Raw genomic sequence first — 19018 nt, forward strand, 5'->3', positions numbered from 1 at the left:
CCAACCTAGGGAGGCACTCCTAGAAGAGAAAACAAACAATTCAGATCAAATTCCACTTACATGTGTCACCACATACAGCAGTCTCTCGAATCCGATGAAAAAAAGTATTAATAAACATTGGAACATTGTGAAATCTTGCAAAGAAAATTGGGAAAAACCCCTATTTTCTTTCAAAAAAGGACGTAGTTTGCGAGACGCATTGGTTCACACTCGCCCAAAAGAAAAACCACCTAATACAATGCCGTCAGTGACTACAGCTTGGGGTTTGCCAAAAATCACCGGGCATTATCCCTGCTCTGACTGTAGCGTCTGCCATTTAACACAAGCAACTAAAACATTGTCACTTGAAGAAGGCAGAGTGTGGACCCAACGCGAACACACGAATTGCAATTCAGTAAACGTGGTCTACCTAATCACTTGTCCCTGCCAGCTCCGCCACGTAGGCATGACTACACGAAAGATCAAACAACGCATCTGCGAACACCGGAGCAACATAAGGTGCAAAAAGGCAACAACGAAACTGAGCCGTCATTTTCTGGACAATAATCACACTACCAATGACATGAGATGGACCATTATTGAAGCAATTGATGGCACAAGAAATGTACAAAACAGACTGTTCGAAAAAGAACAGCGCTGGGTGTATCGTTTAGGGACTAACATCAATGGCCTTAACGACGACATCCCGTGGAATACTGTCCTGTCATGAACTCTTGGGCTGGGCTTCCAATATCATTGTTATATTATTCATAACTGTGCCTAACACCCATATGCATATGCTTTCTTAATTTCTCAGTTTTTTTCCCTGATGCAAAAAATCCTGAATTCTACTGATACCTGATGCCACCCCCCCCCTTTTATTACCTGTGTAAACAAACACAACCATGGTAAAACCTGCTGAGGCAATCCAGCCGTCAAGCACCACATTTAATGCCACCAACTTGCACTTAACACCCAGTGCCTCGTGATATCCCCCCTTTTTTTATGCACTTGCCAAATGCAGGAGTATTCCCTCATTTTTCACTCCCGCTATAACTTTATACCCTAATGATGGTCACCAACCGGCATAACATCCGTGGCCGGCGAGCGATAGGCTCCCAATTCCAAGCCTCTGCTTGGAAACGGACCGCGCCCCGCCCACATGGGCGTGTGCGTTCCAAGCCTCGCTCCGAGCGAGACACGCCCACCCGGAACAACGCGCTGGAACACAACAAACGCATTTATACTCACTCGCCGGCCCCGCTCTTCATCGTCGGGGTCCGGTTACGAGGAACTTTGAAGGTTCAAAGCGGGCTGTGAGCGCTGAGGGCGTGAGTGTTCTTTACCCACAGGACTGGTATCCCGATTTTCACGAGCTAAGTACCGGAATGCTTTGAAAGCAATGTCATTTAACTCTATTCCTTTTCAGGATGTGCCAGGTGCGCTCCAACCCTCCTCCCGAGACCCATGGTGCAAGTAGCGCCCTGTTTTAAAGTGAGATATCACCCATAATTACCATCTTAGGGGGGTCACAGACCTCTTGGTCAATTGATCCCTCCTATAAGGAGAATCCATATCGTGTTTTTATCCCCACATCTACAACTGTAGTTTTTAAACACCTCTAGCACTTCACTTCCCAGAGTTTAACGCTAACATCCCCAAAGGGCTACTTGGATGGTGCTAAAAATAGCGTTTACTGTGGGCACACCAATGTTTGCCACCATCTATGGAGCACTATGATAATTCGCAATGGCGTATATTAATTATATGTATGTCTATGTGTGTTTGTCTGTGTATTTTCACTCCACAGGTGCTGAGATACCCCTGACTTTGGGGTCTTTTTTTCTTTAGAATGAGCTTCCCGCTCTTCTAATTTTAAGCACTTTTTTCACCTTTTCTTTTTTCACTTTCACACCCCCAGGTTAGGGTGGACTATTAGAGTGTCCATACCGCCGGGGTATAGTCCTGAAGAATGCCTTGGTAAATTTATACCACTAGTATGGCAGAAACATGTTGACTGACTAATTAATTTTGTGGTATTTTAGCTGAATTTAACCAAACCCTAACAACCTTGGCACGTAAATTCAGACACATATATACCACTTACCTGTGTCTTAGGGATCACTCATTAAAATCTTTTTTTGATACCCTCTTAGGCACTTTTAATTATATTTCACTCACATCACGCCCTCCTCACACAACCAGCTCCGCAGTCTTTCTGGCGTCGCAGCACACCAAAGAGGCACTCGGCCTCTTTGGTGGTTCCCGATGATGAAGCATGACACTGACTAGGTCGGTGTGTGAGGGCCTTCCTACTCAAATTGAGTGAGTGTGTTACTCTTCCATAATTTGCTCCAATTTTGTGGCAGTCCTATGACTGACCAGGCCTCTCTTTTTTTGTTGAAGTACATTTAACCGGGGACTGAGAGAGTGTCCTTGATTCTCCCTACCTCTCCCTTTGTTGGAATATATCATAGCAGCGCACAGCTGTGAGAGTTTTTTTACTCCAAGCAGGATAATACCCTTTTATCATTGCTTGCCCTTTTATCTCCTTACATTGATATCTCACTATGGCGAACCTGGGTCTGACATACTCTGAGGCTGAAATCGAGGAGCTGATGTCAGATGCTACCATCTTTGCAGATCCACACATATCACAGGCAATAGCCAATACTACTGAATGGGAAAACTTATCAGAGAAAAAGAAAGACCATATACGCACTATCCTTCACGGCACAATCCTCAAGGGTTATCTGACCTCCAACACAGCACCTAAAGGTCTGTTGGTAACAAACGCCCCTCGCATCTTTCTCAATGATGCTGCTTTCAGAAAGGACTGGGCCATGATCGCGTGGCATTGCACGCGCGACTGGATGGTCTTAACACTAAAGACAGCATTAAGACTCTCCGAAGCCCTAATGGTAGAAATCAGAGAAACTGAATCTCATTTTAAAGCCACAATTACTGGTTATAAAAAACGACTCGATGAACTAAATAAAGAAATGAATGAGTACAAAGACAATTTGATGCAATCAAAAGCTACCAAACTTCAAAAGGACCAAAAGAAGTTTGAGTTCGAAAAGGTGTACCCTTACTCTGCTGCAACCTTTACTCCACCAACACGCAATGCTAACAATTCTGATTATTCAGACGATGACTCTTCCAACAGTAGTGGATCAAGCAGCAGCTCCTTCAAACAAGCAAAGAGAAGAGGGAACCGTGGCAATAGGAATAACAGAGGTGGGCAAGGCAATCAAGGTAACCATCACCAATGGTACCCACCACAAATGGGGATGGGTCCACATCCTTATGCCTACCAACAGCCACCTTATCCCTTCATGGGCTGGAACCCGGGCTTTATGCCCCCGGCTAACTTTCAGCATCAGTATAGACAGCCTTTTTTAGAGAGCGGCCGGAGAGGCCGAGGCAAAAGGAGAGGCAACAACAGAGTATCCTGGCAAGAGGACGACTCGGTAGCGAACCACACCCGGAGCAACCAACAGCCAGGGACGAGCGGAATATGAGCTTAGTGACAAATTTGTCTGCAAGAACATTAACTCCAATTGAAATTCAAGTATTAGAAAAGGGTTTAGGTTTCGTACCAACAGCGAAACCTGACAAGTTCAAGCTGCATTGCGAACTTGCTGGCTTTTTTCGTAAACTGAAATTTAAAGCGTTCTTTGAAGGCAAAACGGACCCAATGGAATCAATCAGGAAAGGCGATACGGGACTAAGACCGAGTTCCACTTTCATTCCCCCTCCGCACACAATACCAGCGGCTATAACCGCCTTTGAGCAAGCTGTTTTCAAAGACCTAGAAACCTGCCAGAACCCAAAAATATTTGGGAATTTCAGTACTGCTGAATTTCAAGCATTACATCGACTGCAGAACGACACCTCTATAACTATAAAGCCTGCAGACAAGGGCGGAGGTATTGTTATCCAGAACACAACTGATTACGAGAATACCTGTAATGACTTACTTGGGGATCCCAGAAACTACACCCCACTTACATCTGATCCCACTGCTGACCTCGCGAAAAGGATAACGTCCCTGGTAAAACAGGCAGAGGAACAAGGCCACTTGTCCAAAAACGAAGCAGAATTTTTGAACAATACAAGTAGTGTCATACCCTACTTTTATACGTTGCCTAAAATGCACAAAAACAGATTACCGCCCCCTGGACGCCCCATTGTTTCAGGGATTGGCTCACTTTTGGAACCTCTATCTCAGTTCTGTGACTACTTCTTAAAGCCTCTAGTACAGTCAACCCCTACTTACCTGAAAGACACTAAAAGCCTATTACGACTACTAGCGGAGATCACATTCCCTAAGAATTCAATCACCCTTGTGACCCTGGATGTAGAAAGCCTCTACACAAGTATCCCACAGGATGACACCATCGAAGTCCTAACCAAGGTATTTGACTCTATCGTATGGGATTACCAGACACCGAAAAACTTCATCATCGAATGTGCCACTATAGCGTTAAAAGAAAACTTTTTTTCTTTCAAAGACAAACTATTCCTCCAGTGCTCAGGTACATCTATGGGCAGTACTTTTGCCCCTAGTGTGGCCGGGTTGTATGTAGCTGATTTTGAAGCCAAACACATTTTGCCACCCAATGCAGTTTTCTCATCGTCAATGCTTCTATGGAAGCGCTATATAGACGATGTCTTGCTCATCTGGACAGGCAACAACAGTGACCTTGAGAATTTTTTGACATGGATCAACACCCTAGACCACAATCTGAGGTTTACCAACACTATAAGCAAAACAGATATTGTCTTCCTGGATGTGGTCATTTCTGTAAGTGGAACTACACTTACCACCAAAACTCACAACAAACCAACTGCGAAAAATAACCTCCTTGAATTCAGTAGCTTCCACCCCCGTCCTCTGAAGGAAAACCTTCCTTACGGGCAATATCTTAGACTAAGGAGGAATTGCAGTACCACTTCAGACTTCAAAAATCAGTCAGCTAACCTCACAGAAAAACTTAAAAACAGAGGCTACCCAGCATCTACCTTGAATAAGGGATTCAAAAGAGCAAAAAACCAACCTAGGCAGGCACTCCTAGAAGAGAAAACAAACAATTCAGATCAAATTCCACCTACATGTGTCACCACATACAGCAGTCTCTCGAATCCGATGAAACAAAGTATTAATAAACATTGGATCATTGTGAAATCTTGCAAAGAAAATTGGGAAAAACCCCTATTTTCTTTCAAAAAAGGACGTAGTTTGCGAGACGCATTGGTTCACACTCGCCCAAAAGAAAAACCACCTAACACAATGCCGTCAGTGACTACAGCTTGGGGTTTGCCAAAAATCACCGGGCATTATCCCTGCTCTGACTGTAGCGTCTGCCATTTAACACAAGCAACTAAAACATTGTCACTTGAAGAAGGCAGAGTGTGGACCCAACGCGAACACACGAATTGCAATTCAGTCAACGTGGTCTACCTAATCACTTGTCCCTGCCAGCTCTGCTACGTAGGCATGACTACACGAAAGATCAAACAACGCATCTGCGAACACCGGAGCAACATAAGGTGCAAAAAGGCAACAACGAAACTGAGCCGTCATTTCCTGGACAATAATCACACTACCAATGACATGAGATGGACCATTATTGAAGCAATTGATGGCACAAGAAATGTGCAAAACAGACTGTTCGAAAAAGAACAGCGCTGGGTGTATCGTTTAGGGACTAACATCAATGGCCTTAACTACGACATCCCGTGGAATACTGTCCTGTCATGAACTCTTGGGCTGGGCTTCCAATATCATTGTTATATTATTCATAACTGTGCCTAACACCCATATGCATATGCTTTCTTAATTTCTCTGTTTTTTTCCCTGATGCAAAAAATCCTGAATTCTACTGATACCTGATCCCCCCCCCCTTTTATTACCTGTGTAAACAAACACAACCATGGTAAAACCTGCTGAGGCAATCCAGCCGTCAAGCACCACATTTAATGCCACCAACTTTCACTTAACACCCAGTGCCTCGTGATATCCCCCCTTTTTTTATGCACTTGCCAAATGCAGGAGTATTCCCTCATTTTTCACTCCCGCTATAACTTTATACCCTAATGATGGTCACCAACCGGCATAACATCCGTGGCCGGTGAGCGATAGGCTCCCGATTCCAAGCCTCTGCTTGGAAACGGACCGCGCCCCGCCCACATGGGCGTGTGCGCTCCAAGCCTCGCTCCGAGCGAGACACGCCCACCCGGAACAACGCGCTGGAACACAACAAACGCATTTATACTCACTCGCCGGCCCCGCTCTTCATCGTCGGGGTCCAGTTCCGAGGAACTTTGAAGGTTCAAAGCGGGCTGTGAGCGCTGAGGTCGTGAGTGTTCTTTACCGACAGGACTGGTATCCCGATTTTCACGAGCTAAGTACCGGAATGCTTTGAAAGCAATGTCATTTAACTCTCTTCCTTTTCAGGATGTGCCAGGTGCGCTCCAACCCTCCTCCCGAGACCCATGGTGCAAGTAGCGCCCTGTTTTAAAGTGAGATATCACCCATAATTACCATCTTAGGGGGGTCACAGACCTCTTGGTCAATTGATCCCTCCTATAAGGAGAATCCATATCGTGTTTTTATCCCCACATCTACAACTGTAGTTTTTAAACACCTCTAGCACTTCACTTCCCAGAGTTTAACGCTAACATCCCCAAAGGGCTACTTGGATGGTGCTAAAAATAGCGTTTACTGTGGGCACACCAATGTTTGCCACCATCTATGGAGCACTATGATAATTCGCAATGGCGTATATTAATTATATGTATGTCTATGTGTGTTTGTCTGTGTATTTTCACTCCACAGGTGCTGAGATACCCCTGACTTTGGGGTCTTTTTTTCTTTAGAATGAGCTTCCCGCTCTTCTAAATTTAAGCACTTTTTTCACCTTTTCTTTTTTCACTTTCACGCCCCCAGGTTAGGGTGGACTATTAGAGTGTCCATACTGCCGGGGTATAGTCCTGAAGAACGCCTTGGTAAATTTATACCACTAGTATGGCAGAAACATGTTGACTGACTAATTAATTTTGTGGTATTTTAGCTGAATTTAACCAAACCCTAACAACCTTGGCACGTAAATTCAGACACATATATACCACTTACCTGTGTCTTAGGGATCACTCATTAAAAACTTTTTTTGATACCCTCTTAGGCACTTTTAATTATATTTCATTCACATCACGCCCTCCTCACACAACCAGCTCCGCAGTCTTTCTGGCGTCGCAGCACACCAAAGAGGCACTCGGCCTCTTTGGTGGGGCCCGATGATGAAGCATGACACTGACTAGGTCGGTGTGTGAGGGCCTTCCTACTCAAATTGAGGGAGTGTGTTACTCTTCCATAATTTGCTCCAATTTTGTGGCAGTCCTATGACTGACCAGACCTCTCTTTTTTTGTTGCAGTACATTTAACCGGGGACTGAGAGAGTGTCCTTGATTCTCCCTACCTCTCCCTTTGTTGGAATATATGTTGCTTATTCTCCACTTTGTGCTCACATATCCTGCGTGACCCAACTCAATTTCAATTATTTCCCACAGTCAGACTTTCAATATTTTCTTTCACTTAGTTTCATACTTTTATTTATCTGCATCACAGCAGCATAATGCTGGTGGGGTTTACCTGAGAATTCTCAGGTGATCGCAAGCGTTCCATCCGTTTGTTCACGTTCTTGCTCCATAGCTGTCTCATATAGCCTGCTGGGAGGGCTAGTTGTGAACCAAGGTGTCCATTCCATTTCTGTTACATAGTATCGGGAAGTGGTGTGGTGTGTCCACAGAACCAAGAATGGACCGTGGCCTGAAGATAGAGGAATACATTGTTCTTGCCTGTGCCAGGATTCAAGAGTGAGTTGTCCAGCATCTTGGGACTCCAACACCACGCAGAAGGCAGGATAACTTATGATTGGTGGAAAGGTACTCCGTCCTCTAGTGCTACGCCAAAGGAATGTTGTGGGGGACTAAGCCACCCGAGCCCCTACAGAAGTTATCAGGCTGAAGTCCTACATAGTTGTATGTCAGAGGGGTTGGGGAACAGACAAGAGTAGCACCATGATATAACTTGCAACGCAAAGCTGTCCTAAGTGATATTCTAGGATTTGATGTGTTTCTATGTTATACATGATGGTAGCACATTTGTGAAAGATGGTAACAGCACCCTTGCCATTTGAAGCCAGCACATTCTTGGAATAGATTGGCATCACACTCCTGACATATGATGGTAGCACACAGATTGGAGCATTATGAATGATTTTAAATGAGCATCGATAAGAACATTATAAGCTTCTGTAGAGGTCTGCAAGCCGAATTTAAGATGTCTCTGTGGGTGAACTCTTATGGGCATTGATAGCCACTATTGGACTTTGTTATCTCAGTTTTAGTAGTGGATTAGTGCCCCTGGCATAGGGCATAGGGCAAGCCAGGGGTATTGGGTCTACTGCTTCACATAAGGAACACATTTATGAAGGTCTGCACACAGGTTTTGAAGGAAAGGCTGTTTATTTCAGTACAATCTACAGTCGTGGCAGGACTCTGGAGAAACGCTCTCTGTATGGTCACGTCATAGCTATATATTAGTAATCATTGAGCCCCTGGCTTCATGTAGAACTGAAAAGAAAGTTAGGTCTCTGGAAATGACTGAGCATGAACAGAGGGAATAGATTGAATGCATGCCTCTTAATGGTTTCAGAGGTCGAGTGGTTCAAATCACGATGGACTCTTCAGAGACCATTGAGAAGATAGTAGAAAATTGAAAGTTACCAAACCTGGTGTGGGAGCCCATGTGTGGTACAAAGTGAATGAATGAATACGGATTTCTATAGCGCATGGCTACCCTAGGGCATCCCAGCGCTTCAGGAACTATAAAATGACACCACTACTCATAGAGAGGGAAAGAAGAAGGTCTTTAACATCTTCCTAAAGAGGAGATGGTTAGGTACCAGGCGGATGGAGTTGGGAAGCCCATTCCACAGATTTGAGGAGTGAAGTGAAAAGCGTCGGCCACCCATGCGTGCTCGCCGGATCCTAGGAACCGTCAGATGTTTTTTGTTGTTTGATCTTAATGTCCTAGACGCTTGATAGAGATTAAGCATAGACATGATCACCGGAGGGCCATTCCCGGTGATCGACTTATGCACAGTGCACACGGCCTTAAACCAGATTCTTTGCTGCTCTGGCAGCCAGTGTAATTGAACCAGGGCTGGACGGACGGAGGCCCGTCTTTGGACATTAAGCAGAAGTCGCGCAGCGCAGTTCTGCACTACTTGTAGAATACTGATAGTCCCCTTAGGGGCACCCAGATAGACTGCATTGGCGTAGTCAAGCCTTGATAGAATAAGGGCCTGGACCAGCAGCCGCCTAGCGTCAAAAGGAAGGAGTGGCAGAATCTTCCTCAAAGGTCTAATTAAGCCATAACAAGTAGCGGCCACTTTGCGAGATTGCACAGCGAGACTAAGGCCGGAATCCAGCCATACACCTAGGCTCTTAATTTGTTTCTTGGGCCGAGGGGGAGAGCCAAGACAACTGGGCCACCACGAGTCCAAGTTAGGGGGGCTGCATGTCCGAGAAGCATGAGGTCCGTTTTGGAACCGTTCAATTTAAGGAAGGAACGGTCCATCCACTCGGCCACTTGAGTCAAACATGATGTAAGATTTATGTCCCTTGTGTCACACTTACAGAGCGAGACCACCAACTGTGTGTCGTCAGCATAAGTGACCAACTGGACCCCCCAGGGAAGCACAATGTCCGCTAGGGGCCGCATGTAGATATTAAACATTGTGGGGCTTAACGTGGAACCCTGGGGACACCATACTGCAGGAGGGTCCATTGTGATAGAGCCTCCTCTTCAAAGACCATGAAGGATCTCTCAGTAAGAAACAACTGTAGCCACCGGAGAGCAGTCCCTGTCACTCCTACATCCTGCAGTCTTTGGATTAGAATGCAGTGATTTACAGTGTCGAAGGCTGCGCTGAGATCTAATAATACAATAGCAGTGCATCTTCCGGCATCTACAATTTTCCTTGTCTCTTCCATCACAGCAATAAGGGCGGTCTCTGTGCCCTGCTTACTGCGAAATCCCGTCTGAGTGGGATGTAGAGCGTTATTATCCTCAACATATGCGGACAGTAAGGAGTTAACGTGCTTTTCAGCCAGTTTTCTAATACCTGGCAAGAGAGAGATTGGGAGGTAGCTAGCCCACTCCCCCGGGTCTAAATTTGTTTGTTTTTTGGTGCAGCTAACATTCAGCTAAAGAGCGGCTAACATTTCATATACATGCCCTTAGAGATTAGCAGGAATCTGTCAGATATCCCTCGAATACAGAAGTAAAATAAGATCCTTTAAGATTTCTCTGAGGGTTAACTCCTGGAGGGGAGGCCTCTCATTGTAGAATTTCAACTTGCCTCTGCCCCCTCATTGACTGGAAAATACGGACCATCAGATTTGCCAACTGATGGTGCAGGTCTGCACACTCATCCTCCATTATTACTGACCTGCTGCATTCATGTCAAGTAAAACTATTCACAGAGACTCCACAGAGAGCTCAAAATGATCTCCTTGTCAATTTTTTTTTCTCATGTCAAGCTACGGATACAAGAGCACAGTCATATTTCTTTATATAAGCTGGCCTCAGATCCTATGTTATCCCCTTGAGGGGAGGATCCTACTTGAAGACTAAAGTCAGAATTTAACCATTTTCATTTCTGAACATTTTTGAAGGTGGAACTTTAAAAAGAGCAGTAGTAGTGCAACAGGAGACGAGGTTTTTAACAGGGCATTGCTTTGGGCTCTACCGACTATCTTCATGCTGATTTCGACTTGTTACTTTTCTCTTCCTGTGCTCTGGTGACAGCAAGGTGACATGTTCAGTGCTTTAGAAAACACCTTAATAAATACAATAAAAAACTCCAATAAACACAATATTCATGAGTTTTAATTTCTAAAATCTCTGTTTTTATTGATATTCACCTCCTCATTTTTCACGTCAAGTCAAGTCAAAATCACTTTATTCGATTAATTAAAATCATAAAAGTACACAATAAAAACATGATGATAAAAACAGTAAAAAAAATGCACGTATCTTCAGACACTCTCTGACCTCTAAGACGTGTCAAAGCTGCAATATCATCCAATGATTCATTATGCAAGAAAGGTCTCCAGCAACTGTAAGTCAATGACTTAACACCACTGATGACTGGGATTGCATTCTTAGGAGGGAACTCACGCAGCAATTTAGTGTATGATTGTCACTGGCAAACAGTTGCCAATGTTTGGTCTGTTGATTATTCCTTCCCCTTTTAGGATGAATATCAGTTCATGCATTGTGCTGGTTGCTGAGATTGGTTGTTCATATTTGCTAAGAATTTTGCACTGTATATGACCTTGAATATACGACACAAGGGTCTTGGAGCCTGAACAAAATTCCCCTGAGGCACTATACGTTATCTCCTCTCACATTATCGCAGAACATGCTCAGCAGGCAGTACCTCCCTGGGTTTTGTATTTACACCCAGGAAAAAAGTAGGCAGATGTTCATATTTACCTAAGGGGAACAAAGAATAGTAGAACACAGACTTGTAGAACAAGTGTTATTACGAGTTGGCTTTTCATGCATTTCTGCTTTCTAAAGGTAAGAGTGTGTAAGAAATAAGACAATTTGAAAAATGCCCCCTAATTCACATGCTAGTATGGCTACCAAAAAAGTCAGAGCTGTGTAAATAACCATATCTTGCTCCCATTTTGGAAATACATAGGTTTCCTTTACACCTATTTTTCCCTGTTTATATTTCACTAAATTAATTGCTGGATACCCGGTAAACAATAAAAAACCATGGCAAGGTGCAGCTCATTTATTGGCTCTAGGTACCTCAGGTTCTTGGTCAACCTACAAGTCCGTTATATATCCTGACAACCAGAAGGGTCCTGCGATGCAACAGTATATTGTTTAAAAATATCTAGCAAAGTTAGAAGAAGTTATAGGTGAAAATGTAGACACAAATGGCGGTTTTTCTCAGCTCAATTTCCATATTTTTTTTATTTTAACTGCTACTTTCTATGGGAAAACCTTGAAGGATCTACACAAATGGCCCCTTGCTGAATTCAGAATGGTATCTTTGGTTGTATGACAGTACAATGCATGTAAATACATTGTGTGCCTTTGCCACGCATTTTTTTGCTTGCATGTTTTTACCACGAATATGCATTTACTACGCATGCCAATACCATACATTGTTTTTAGATTTTAAAACAATGTATTTGTGGAGGGAGACCCTGCACCCTCCCAACTTACCTTAAATGCATGGTATTGGCATGCCTTGTAAATGCATATGGGTGGTAAAAATATGCGTGCTGAAAAATGCTTGGTAAACGCACATCGAGGTGAAAACCTCATTGTAAAGGCTGTTTCCTGTTATCTTCTTTTCAGAAATGTATAGCTTTCCGGCATCCATTATTGGTTTCACACCCATTGCTACCACTAACTGGAAGGAGGTTGAAAGCACAAAAATAGAAAAAATAGACTATGTCCAAGTAGAATGCCAAAACTGTGTAGAAAATGTTAGTTTTCTGACAAACGTCTGACTGTTCCTGAAAGCTGGGATGATGGTGATTTTAGCACCACAAACCCTTCACTGATACCATTTGCAGGGGAAAAACAGACACTGTCTTCAGCACTTTTTTCCCATTTTTCCCAAAAAACTCAAAATGTAGCTGTTTCACCTAATTTCTCAGTTCCCTCTATGTGAATCCACAAACTCTGGGTACCTTTAAAATCCTCAGGATGTTGAAAAAAAAGGATGCAAATTTGGGATGGATACCTTATGTGTCCACCCAAAATAGCCAAAAAAGGCAAATATCCAAAAAAGGCTGTGGCACAGTGGGGGGAAAGCCTGACAGCAAAGGAGTTATGTAGATAGCACAATCAATGCTACAGGCTCACTAGTTGCATTTAATTTACAGGCCCTGGGCACATGTGGTGGACTTTACTCTGGACTTATAAATAAACAAAATATTCCAATTGGGCACAAACTAATGCTACCATGTTCTGAGCAGAGAGCACAAGCACTTTAGGACTGTCTAGCAGTGGTAAAGTGTGCAGAGTCCGAAGGCCAACAAAAATTAGGTCAAATAGCAGGTTTGAAGGAAAAACGTTAGGGGGCGACCAAGCCAAGGAATCCAGGGGCCTACTTTATGAAAAGTGACGCATCGCTGCGTGAAAACAGCGATGCGTCACTTTTCACTGCGCACTCCTTACGACATTCCTGATGCGTCATATTTAATGTATGACGCATCATGTCGCAAGGAGTTACAGATACGTCAGTATTTCTGACGTATCTGTAAGTGCAAAAGTGACGCATTGCTGGAGTGTGTCACAAAAGTGACGCAACACCAGCAATGCGTCCTTTCACATGGGGAAAGCCTCATGTGAAAGGGCTTGCGTCAGTCTTACGCCTGCTGTGAGGCAGGCGCAAGATTTTGATGCAACAGCGTCCTAAAAGTGACGCAGTGAAATCTCATAGATTTCACTGCGTCACTATTACGAGGCTTTTTGCGGGGGAACTCCCCCTCTGCATACATTATACCTGACGCAGGTATAATGTGGCGCAGGGGTTTAAAAAGTGACGCAACTACCTAGATGCGTCACTTTTTAAATATGGCGCAACGAGGCGCATTTTTTACACCGCTGGTGCGTCACAAAAAATGACGCACCGGCGCGCAAAACTGAGGCAAGGCCTTCATAAATAAGGCCCCAGGTCTACAACTACATACGTGTTTCTAGCCTGGAAATCACTTTGCAAAATGTTCATTTTTACTAACAAAGTCATGGATTTGTGGGAGCTTTTTTTCATTTTGCTGCATCACCACCCCTTAGAAAACACTCAGCCATACCGTCCTCAACGTTAAACCTGTGATTTGCTCAATTCTGCCACAGTGGAATTTGGAAGTTCTTTTTGAAAGCACAATTCGACCTGCCCTGATTCTGTAAATCGAAGGATGTATTTTATTTTTGTAAAGTGTTGTTTTTTTTAGCATTTACGTGCAGCTTGTTGAATAATATTAGTCTGGCAAAGTTAGGCTGTTGTTTTTTGGTATCAAAACGTTCATGTGAGCCAAGAGACTTCACAGAGGCATTCCAGCCTGTTTCTGTTTGTAAGAAGTATTAAGGTGCTCTGAAGCTAAACCACACTGGGCTACGATGGGAGTCTCTCTCTCACTTCCGTTGTGCCTTTGGTACATATTTTGACTCCCAGGGAACACAGAGTACTGACTCTCGCTCATCAGATTGGCTAGGTTCTTCAAAAACTGGAAACCATTTCTTGTGATTAACTGTGCATTTGACTAAATAATAAGTGATACTGAATTATACAGCAAAGATAGTGAAATCCTTTCGTTTCTCTTTCAAACTTTCTCCATGCTTTCTTTTCAGGAGTACACAATTGATGTCTTCTTTCGGCAAAGTTGGTGGGATGAGCGTCTGAAATTTGATGGGCCAATGAAGATTCTTCCTCTTAACAACTTGCTGGCCAGTAAAATATGGACACCGGACACATTCTTTCACAACGGGAAGAAGTCTGTGGCTCATAACATGACCACCCCAAATAAGCTGCTTCGACTGGTAGACAATGGGACCCTTCTGTACACCATGAGGTAGGTGCACTGCAGCCTACACATAACTGCCCACATGATACCAACTTTTATTCCTCAGTTAGTTTCATATTTGAGAAACGTCATGAAAGCATGCTACATTTTTTAAGCAAATAAAAAAGCACCAAACTCTTCAGTTGGTTGGAAATGTAAAAGAAATCATACCAGTATACAAAACAAGAAAGGGCAGTTCATGTTTTCTTTAATCGCCTCCCTATACAGCTTTGGTATCATAAAAGATATTACTGACATGGATTTTTTAGTTTGAAAAAAGAAAAAAGGAAAAACATGACATTTGGATTTGGATAATGCATTTGAACGATGGGAGGAAATTTGCCTTTAACCATTTGGCACCACATGTGCGTTGGCAATTTATTTTGTTTGTTCTTTCCAGGCAGCATTCAGAAAAGATGCTACTTGTCACATGAAAACATTTAACGGGTATACCAAAAGCAAAGTCATTGCTGTTAAAATCATCTCAACTCAAATTCCCTTATCAGGAAAAGTAATGTTAAGTTGTCCCGACATTCCAGTTGTGTTCAGATTAATGGGGGTATCTGATTGCATAATGAAGCCAACCCTTTGTTTTTCCCCCCGAAATTTCACAAAAGCCATGTTGATCTCCAGGATAGCATTCCACTTACTTTTCAATAGCATGAGAAATTTTTTCACAACTTGACTTTCCTTCCTTTGCAAACGAATGGTTGTCTTCTCCTTTCTGTAGGGTTCTGTCCCATATGAGAGGGTTACCTTCATTTTTACCTCAGTAGATCTATTGAGATCATGTGATATAGAACACTTTAAGTACCTTTGTTCGCTGTAATCACATTTTCATTATATTCTGGATCCATGTATCTTTGTTGTAAATTTCTAGCATTAGATGGTGATAAGTCTTTACTAGGGGCCCGATGTAGGTAGGGCTTTACCGATCGGTATCGGCCGAAAATACCGATTTTTGGCCCTTACCGATCGGTAAACAGCCATCGAGATGTAGGGAACCAAAAACAGAACGAATCGGATAGAAAACCGATTCGGAATGTGTACCGAATGTGAAAGAATCCGATACGTACATACCGAAAATCGGATATGTAACGAATCGGAAAAACACCGATTCGGTTACAAAGACCGAATCGGTCCATGTACCGAATCGTTAGTGACACCGAATCGGAAAATCACCGATTCGGTCCCACTACCGATTCGTTAGTGACACCGAATCGGAAAATCACCGATTCGGTCCCACTACCGAATCGTTAGTGACACCGAATCGGAAAATCACCGATTCGGTCCCACTACCGATTCGTTAGTGACACCGAATCGGAAAATCACCGATTCGGTCCCACTACCGAATCGTTAGTGACACCGAATCGGAAAATCACCGATTCGGTCCATGTACCGAATCGGAAAAAATACCGATTCGGACATGATCCGATTCGGAAAACATGCCGATTCGTATAAATCTCCGATCGGGAAATTCCCCGATTCCGACAGTTGGGGAGATGTAGGGAGGCACAGAAACACCGAAATCGGCTCAAAATCGGTAGAATTCACTCGGTATTTACCATGGATTGCAATCAGGTGGTAACCAACTCCAACCCATATAAACAGTCCCAAAATGCATTGCAACTTGCAGGATGGCAGCTTTCTATGTCATTGCGAGGCGGCTACGGCTACAGCAGGAAGGACTGAGGGAATGGCTAAGAAATGAACAGGTCTACAGACAGAGGATAACCCTGTTCATGCTCACTGAGGCTGAGATCCTACAGAGATACAGGCTGGACTCTGACACCATACTTGAGCTCATCAGGGACCTTAAGCCATACTTGGACCACCACACCCCAAGGGCACACGCCATCCCTGCGCACGTCCAGGTGCTATGCAGCCTACACCTGGTAGCGTCTGGCAGCTATCAAAGTGGTGTAGCAGCAGCAGGAGGGGTGAGCCAGAGCAGCCTGTCAAGGTTCTTCCACATATTCCTTGACGCCATGATAGACAGGATGGACCAATACATCTCATTCCCTGCAACCCACGCAGAACTGCTACAAACCAAAGCGGACTTCTACCAGAAGGCACACTTTCCCCAAGTCATCGGTTGCATAGATGGCACGTATATTCCGATTTGCCCACCAGCGGACACCGAATACATATACCGCAATCGGAAATCGACACACACCATCAACGTGCAGGTGATCTGCAATGCCAAGTGCACCATCACAGACCTGGTAGCAAAATTTCCAGGGAGTACCCATGACTCCTATATATTCCAACAGAGCGGCATATATGCACGGCTGATGGCTGGCGATTTTGGAGAAGGATACCTCCTAGGTGAGCCACATCATCAGACCCCCATAACACATAGTAGGTAGGTGTAATACATGTATGCATGTGTCTAATGTGACCCCTTTCTCTTCCAGGCGACAGTGCATATGCCCTCCGCTCATTCATACTCACACCCTACCTCAACCCCTCCACACCCAGCCAAAGGAGGTATAACCGTGCCCACATACGCACCAGGAATGTTGTCGAACGGACCTTTGGCATCTGGAAAAGTAGATTCAGATGCCTGCACAAGAGTGGAGGTGCAAGGCAGTATACCCCCATCACCTGCTGCAAGATCATAGCTGTATGTGCAATGTTACACAACCTTGCGGTCAAGAAGGGCACTGAGGTGGAGTTGTCTGACTACGAGGACTTTGACGACGACGAAGCTGTGCCACTGACACAGCCAGCTGGGGTGTGTACGCCATGTGATGGCAGATACAGACGTGAGGAGATCACTGAGAACTATTTCTGACTGAGTACAGATGCAAAGACAGCTAAATGTTGCTTTGAAAATAAAATTTTTAATAGTGGTGCACCACAGTTACATCACTGAAGTGCATCAAAAAATGGAGTCTGTCAAAACAAATAAAGTCCAGGGTTTTGGTATGATCATCCCCCCTTGCCAGCCTATTTTTTGGCCCGCTTTCCAGACCCACTGGGGTGTCCCTCGGCCCCCTCCGAATGGCCTGCAGCATCAGCGGATCGCCTGGTGCTCCTCCTTGGCTCTGATGCAGCGCTGGCCGGGCTGCTGCGGCTGCTGCTGTCTCCAGCATCACCCAGGTCCAGGGCAGGATTGGAGGCGGCGTTTGATATTAACATGGCCTCCATGGCCGTGGTGATCCTGGCCATCCCCCTGGTCAGCTCAGCCGTATGCTGACTCAGCACCGACTCCTGATTTGAGCTACGATGGCACAGCTGTGCGGTCGCCGCTGCAAGGCGGGCCATGGCCCGGTTGAGCACCCGGGCATCCCTCCTGCGCGCAACCTCATGCTCCTCCTGCCTGGCAGAGGAGTGGGTGATGGCAGTGGTCAGCCTGCCCAACCCTGCTGCCACCTCCTTGTTGCTGTCCACAACAGCCTGGAACCCCTTCACCAACTCCCCCATCTGCAGGTTGTGCTGCAGGAGCTGGCGTTGGCAGGCCATGGTGGATCTGGCCTGTTGGCGCTGGATTTTGACCATCTGGCCCTCCAGGCCCAGGAACACACTGCCCTCCCGTGCTGGTGCAGCAGTGGTGGTGGTGGTGGTGGTGGTGGCACGGCGTCTGGCACTGCTGCCTCCGGCCTGCTGAGTGGGCTGGGGTGCCACTGGTGGTGGTGTGGTGCTGGCCGGTCCCGGAGCCCCTGCTCCCAGGACAGGTAGGACGGGTGGCAAGGCCACGGTTGTGGCAGGAGCTGTTGTCGGCGGAATGGTCTGCCTTGTTGGGGAGTTGTATGGTGAAAATTGCAAGGGGGGTGAGCTGGGCAGTACTGGGGAGTGCACTGCCTGGAAATCAATCACCAGGACTCCCTCCATTCCAAGCCCTGGGGTGTCTCCTTCCTCATCCTCATCCTCCTCCTCCTCCTGGCCAGGCTGGCTGGTGCTCGGCCCTGCCACTGCAGTATGTGATGTCGAAGCTCCCTCTGCTGCCACAGTGGTGCCGCCTGATGGTGCCCCTAGGTACAAAGAAGCATTTGTAAACTGAGTGCCGATGTATTACAGTCAGTACAATTATGGCATTCCACATGTCCTTGCATCTCCTTACACCGTGTCACACTGTTTCCTGTCTTGTGATTCTGCACTGACATATTTGGCTAACTTCTGCTGACTACATGTACCATGATGCTTGTCTCTTGTATGTTGGTGACAGTACAGTGCTGGTGTTTGCCTATGCATTGTGTCTAATGGGGAGGTGTCTGGTAGGGTGTGTCATGATGCGCATGCTTCTTACCTGTAGCTGTGGCCATCGCAGTGCTGTCCAGGGTCCCGATCCCTACGATGCTCTCCCTCTCGATGGTGCTGGAGACAATTTCCTCCAGCTCGGTGAGGGGTGGCGCCGGGTTCTTGCCTC

The 19018-nt window shown here is 45.2% G+C and overlaps 1 protein-coding gene across 1 annotated transcript in view; it reads left to right on the forward strand.

Moving 5' to 3' along the window:
- Positions 1-19018, forward strand: part of GABRA3 (gamma-aminobutyric acid type A receptor subunit alpha3) — a 1805986-nt gene that overhangs the window by 1022404 nt on the left and 764564 nt on the right. The window contains exon 6 of the mRNA XM_086964657.1: positions 14435-14655. Coding sequence (XP_086820783.1) covers positions 14435-14655 — 221 coding nt within the window. The remainder of the gene's footprint in view (positions 1-14434; positions 14656-19018) is intronic.

This window comes from Lissotriton vulgaris, chromosome 4_1 (genome assembly GCF_964263255.1).
Source record: "Lissotriton vulgaris chromosome 4_1, aLisVul1.2, whole genome shotgun sequence".
NCBI lineage: Eukaryota > Metazoa > Chordata > Amphibia > Caudata > Salamandridae > Lissotriton > Lissotriton vulgaris.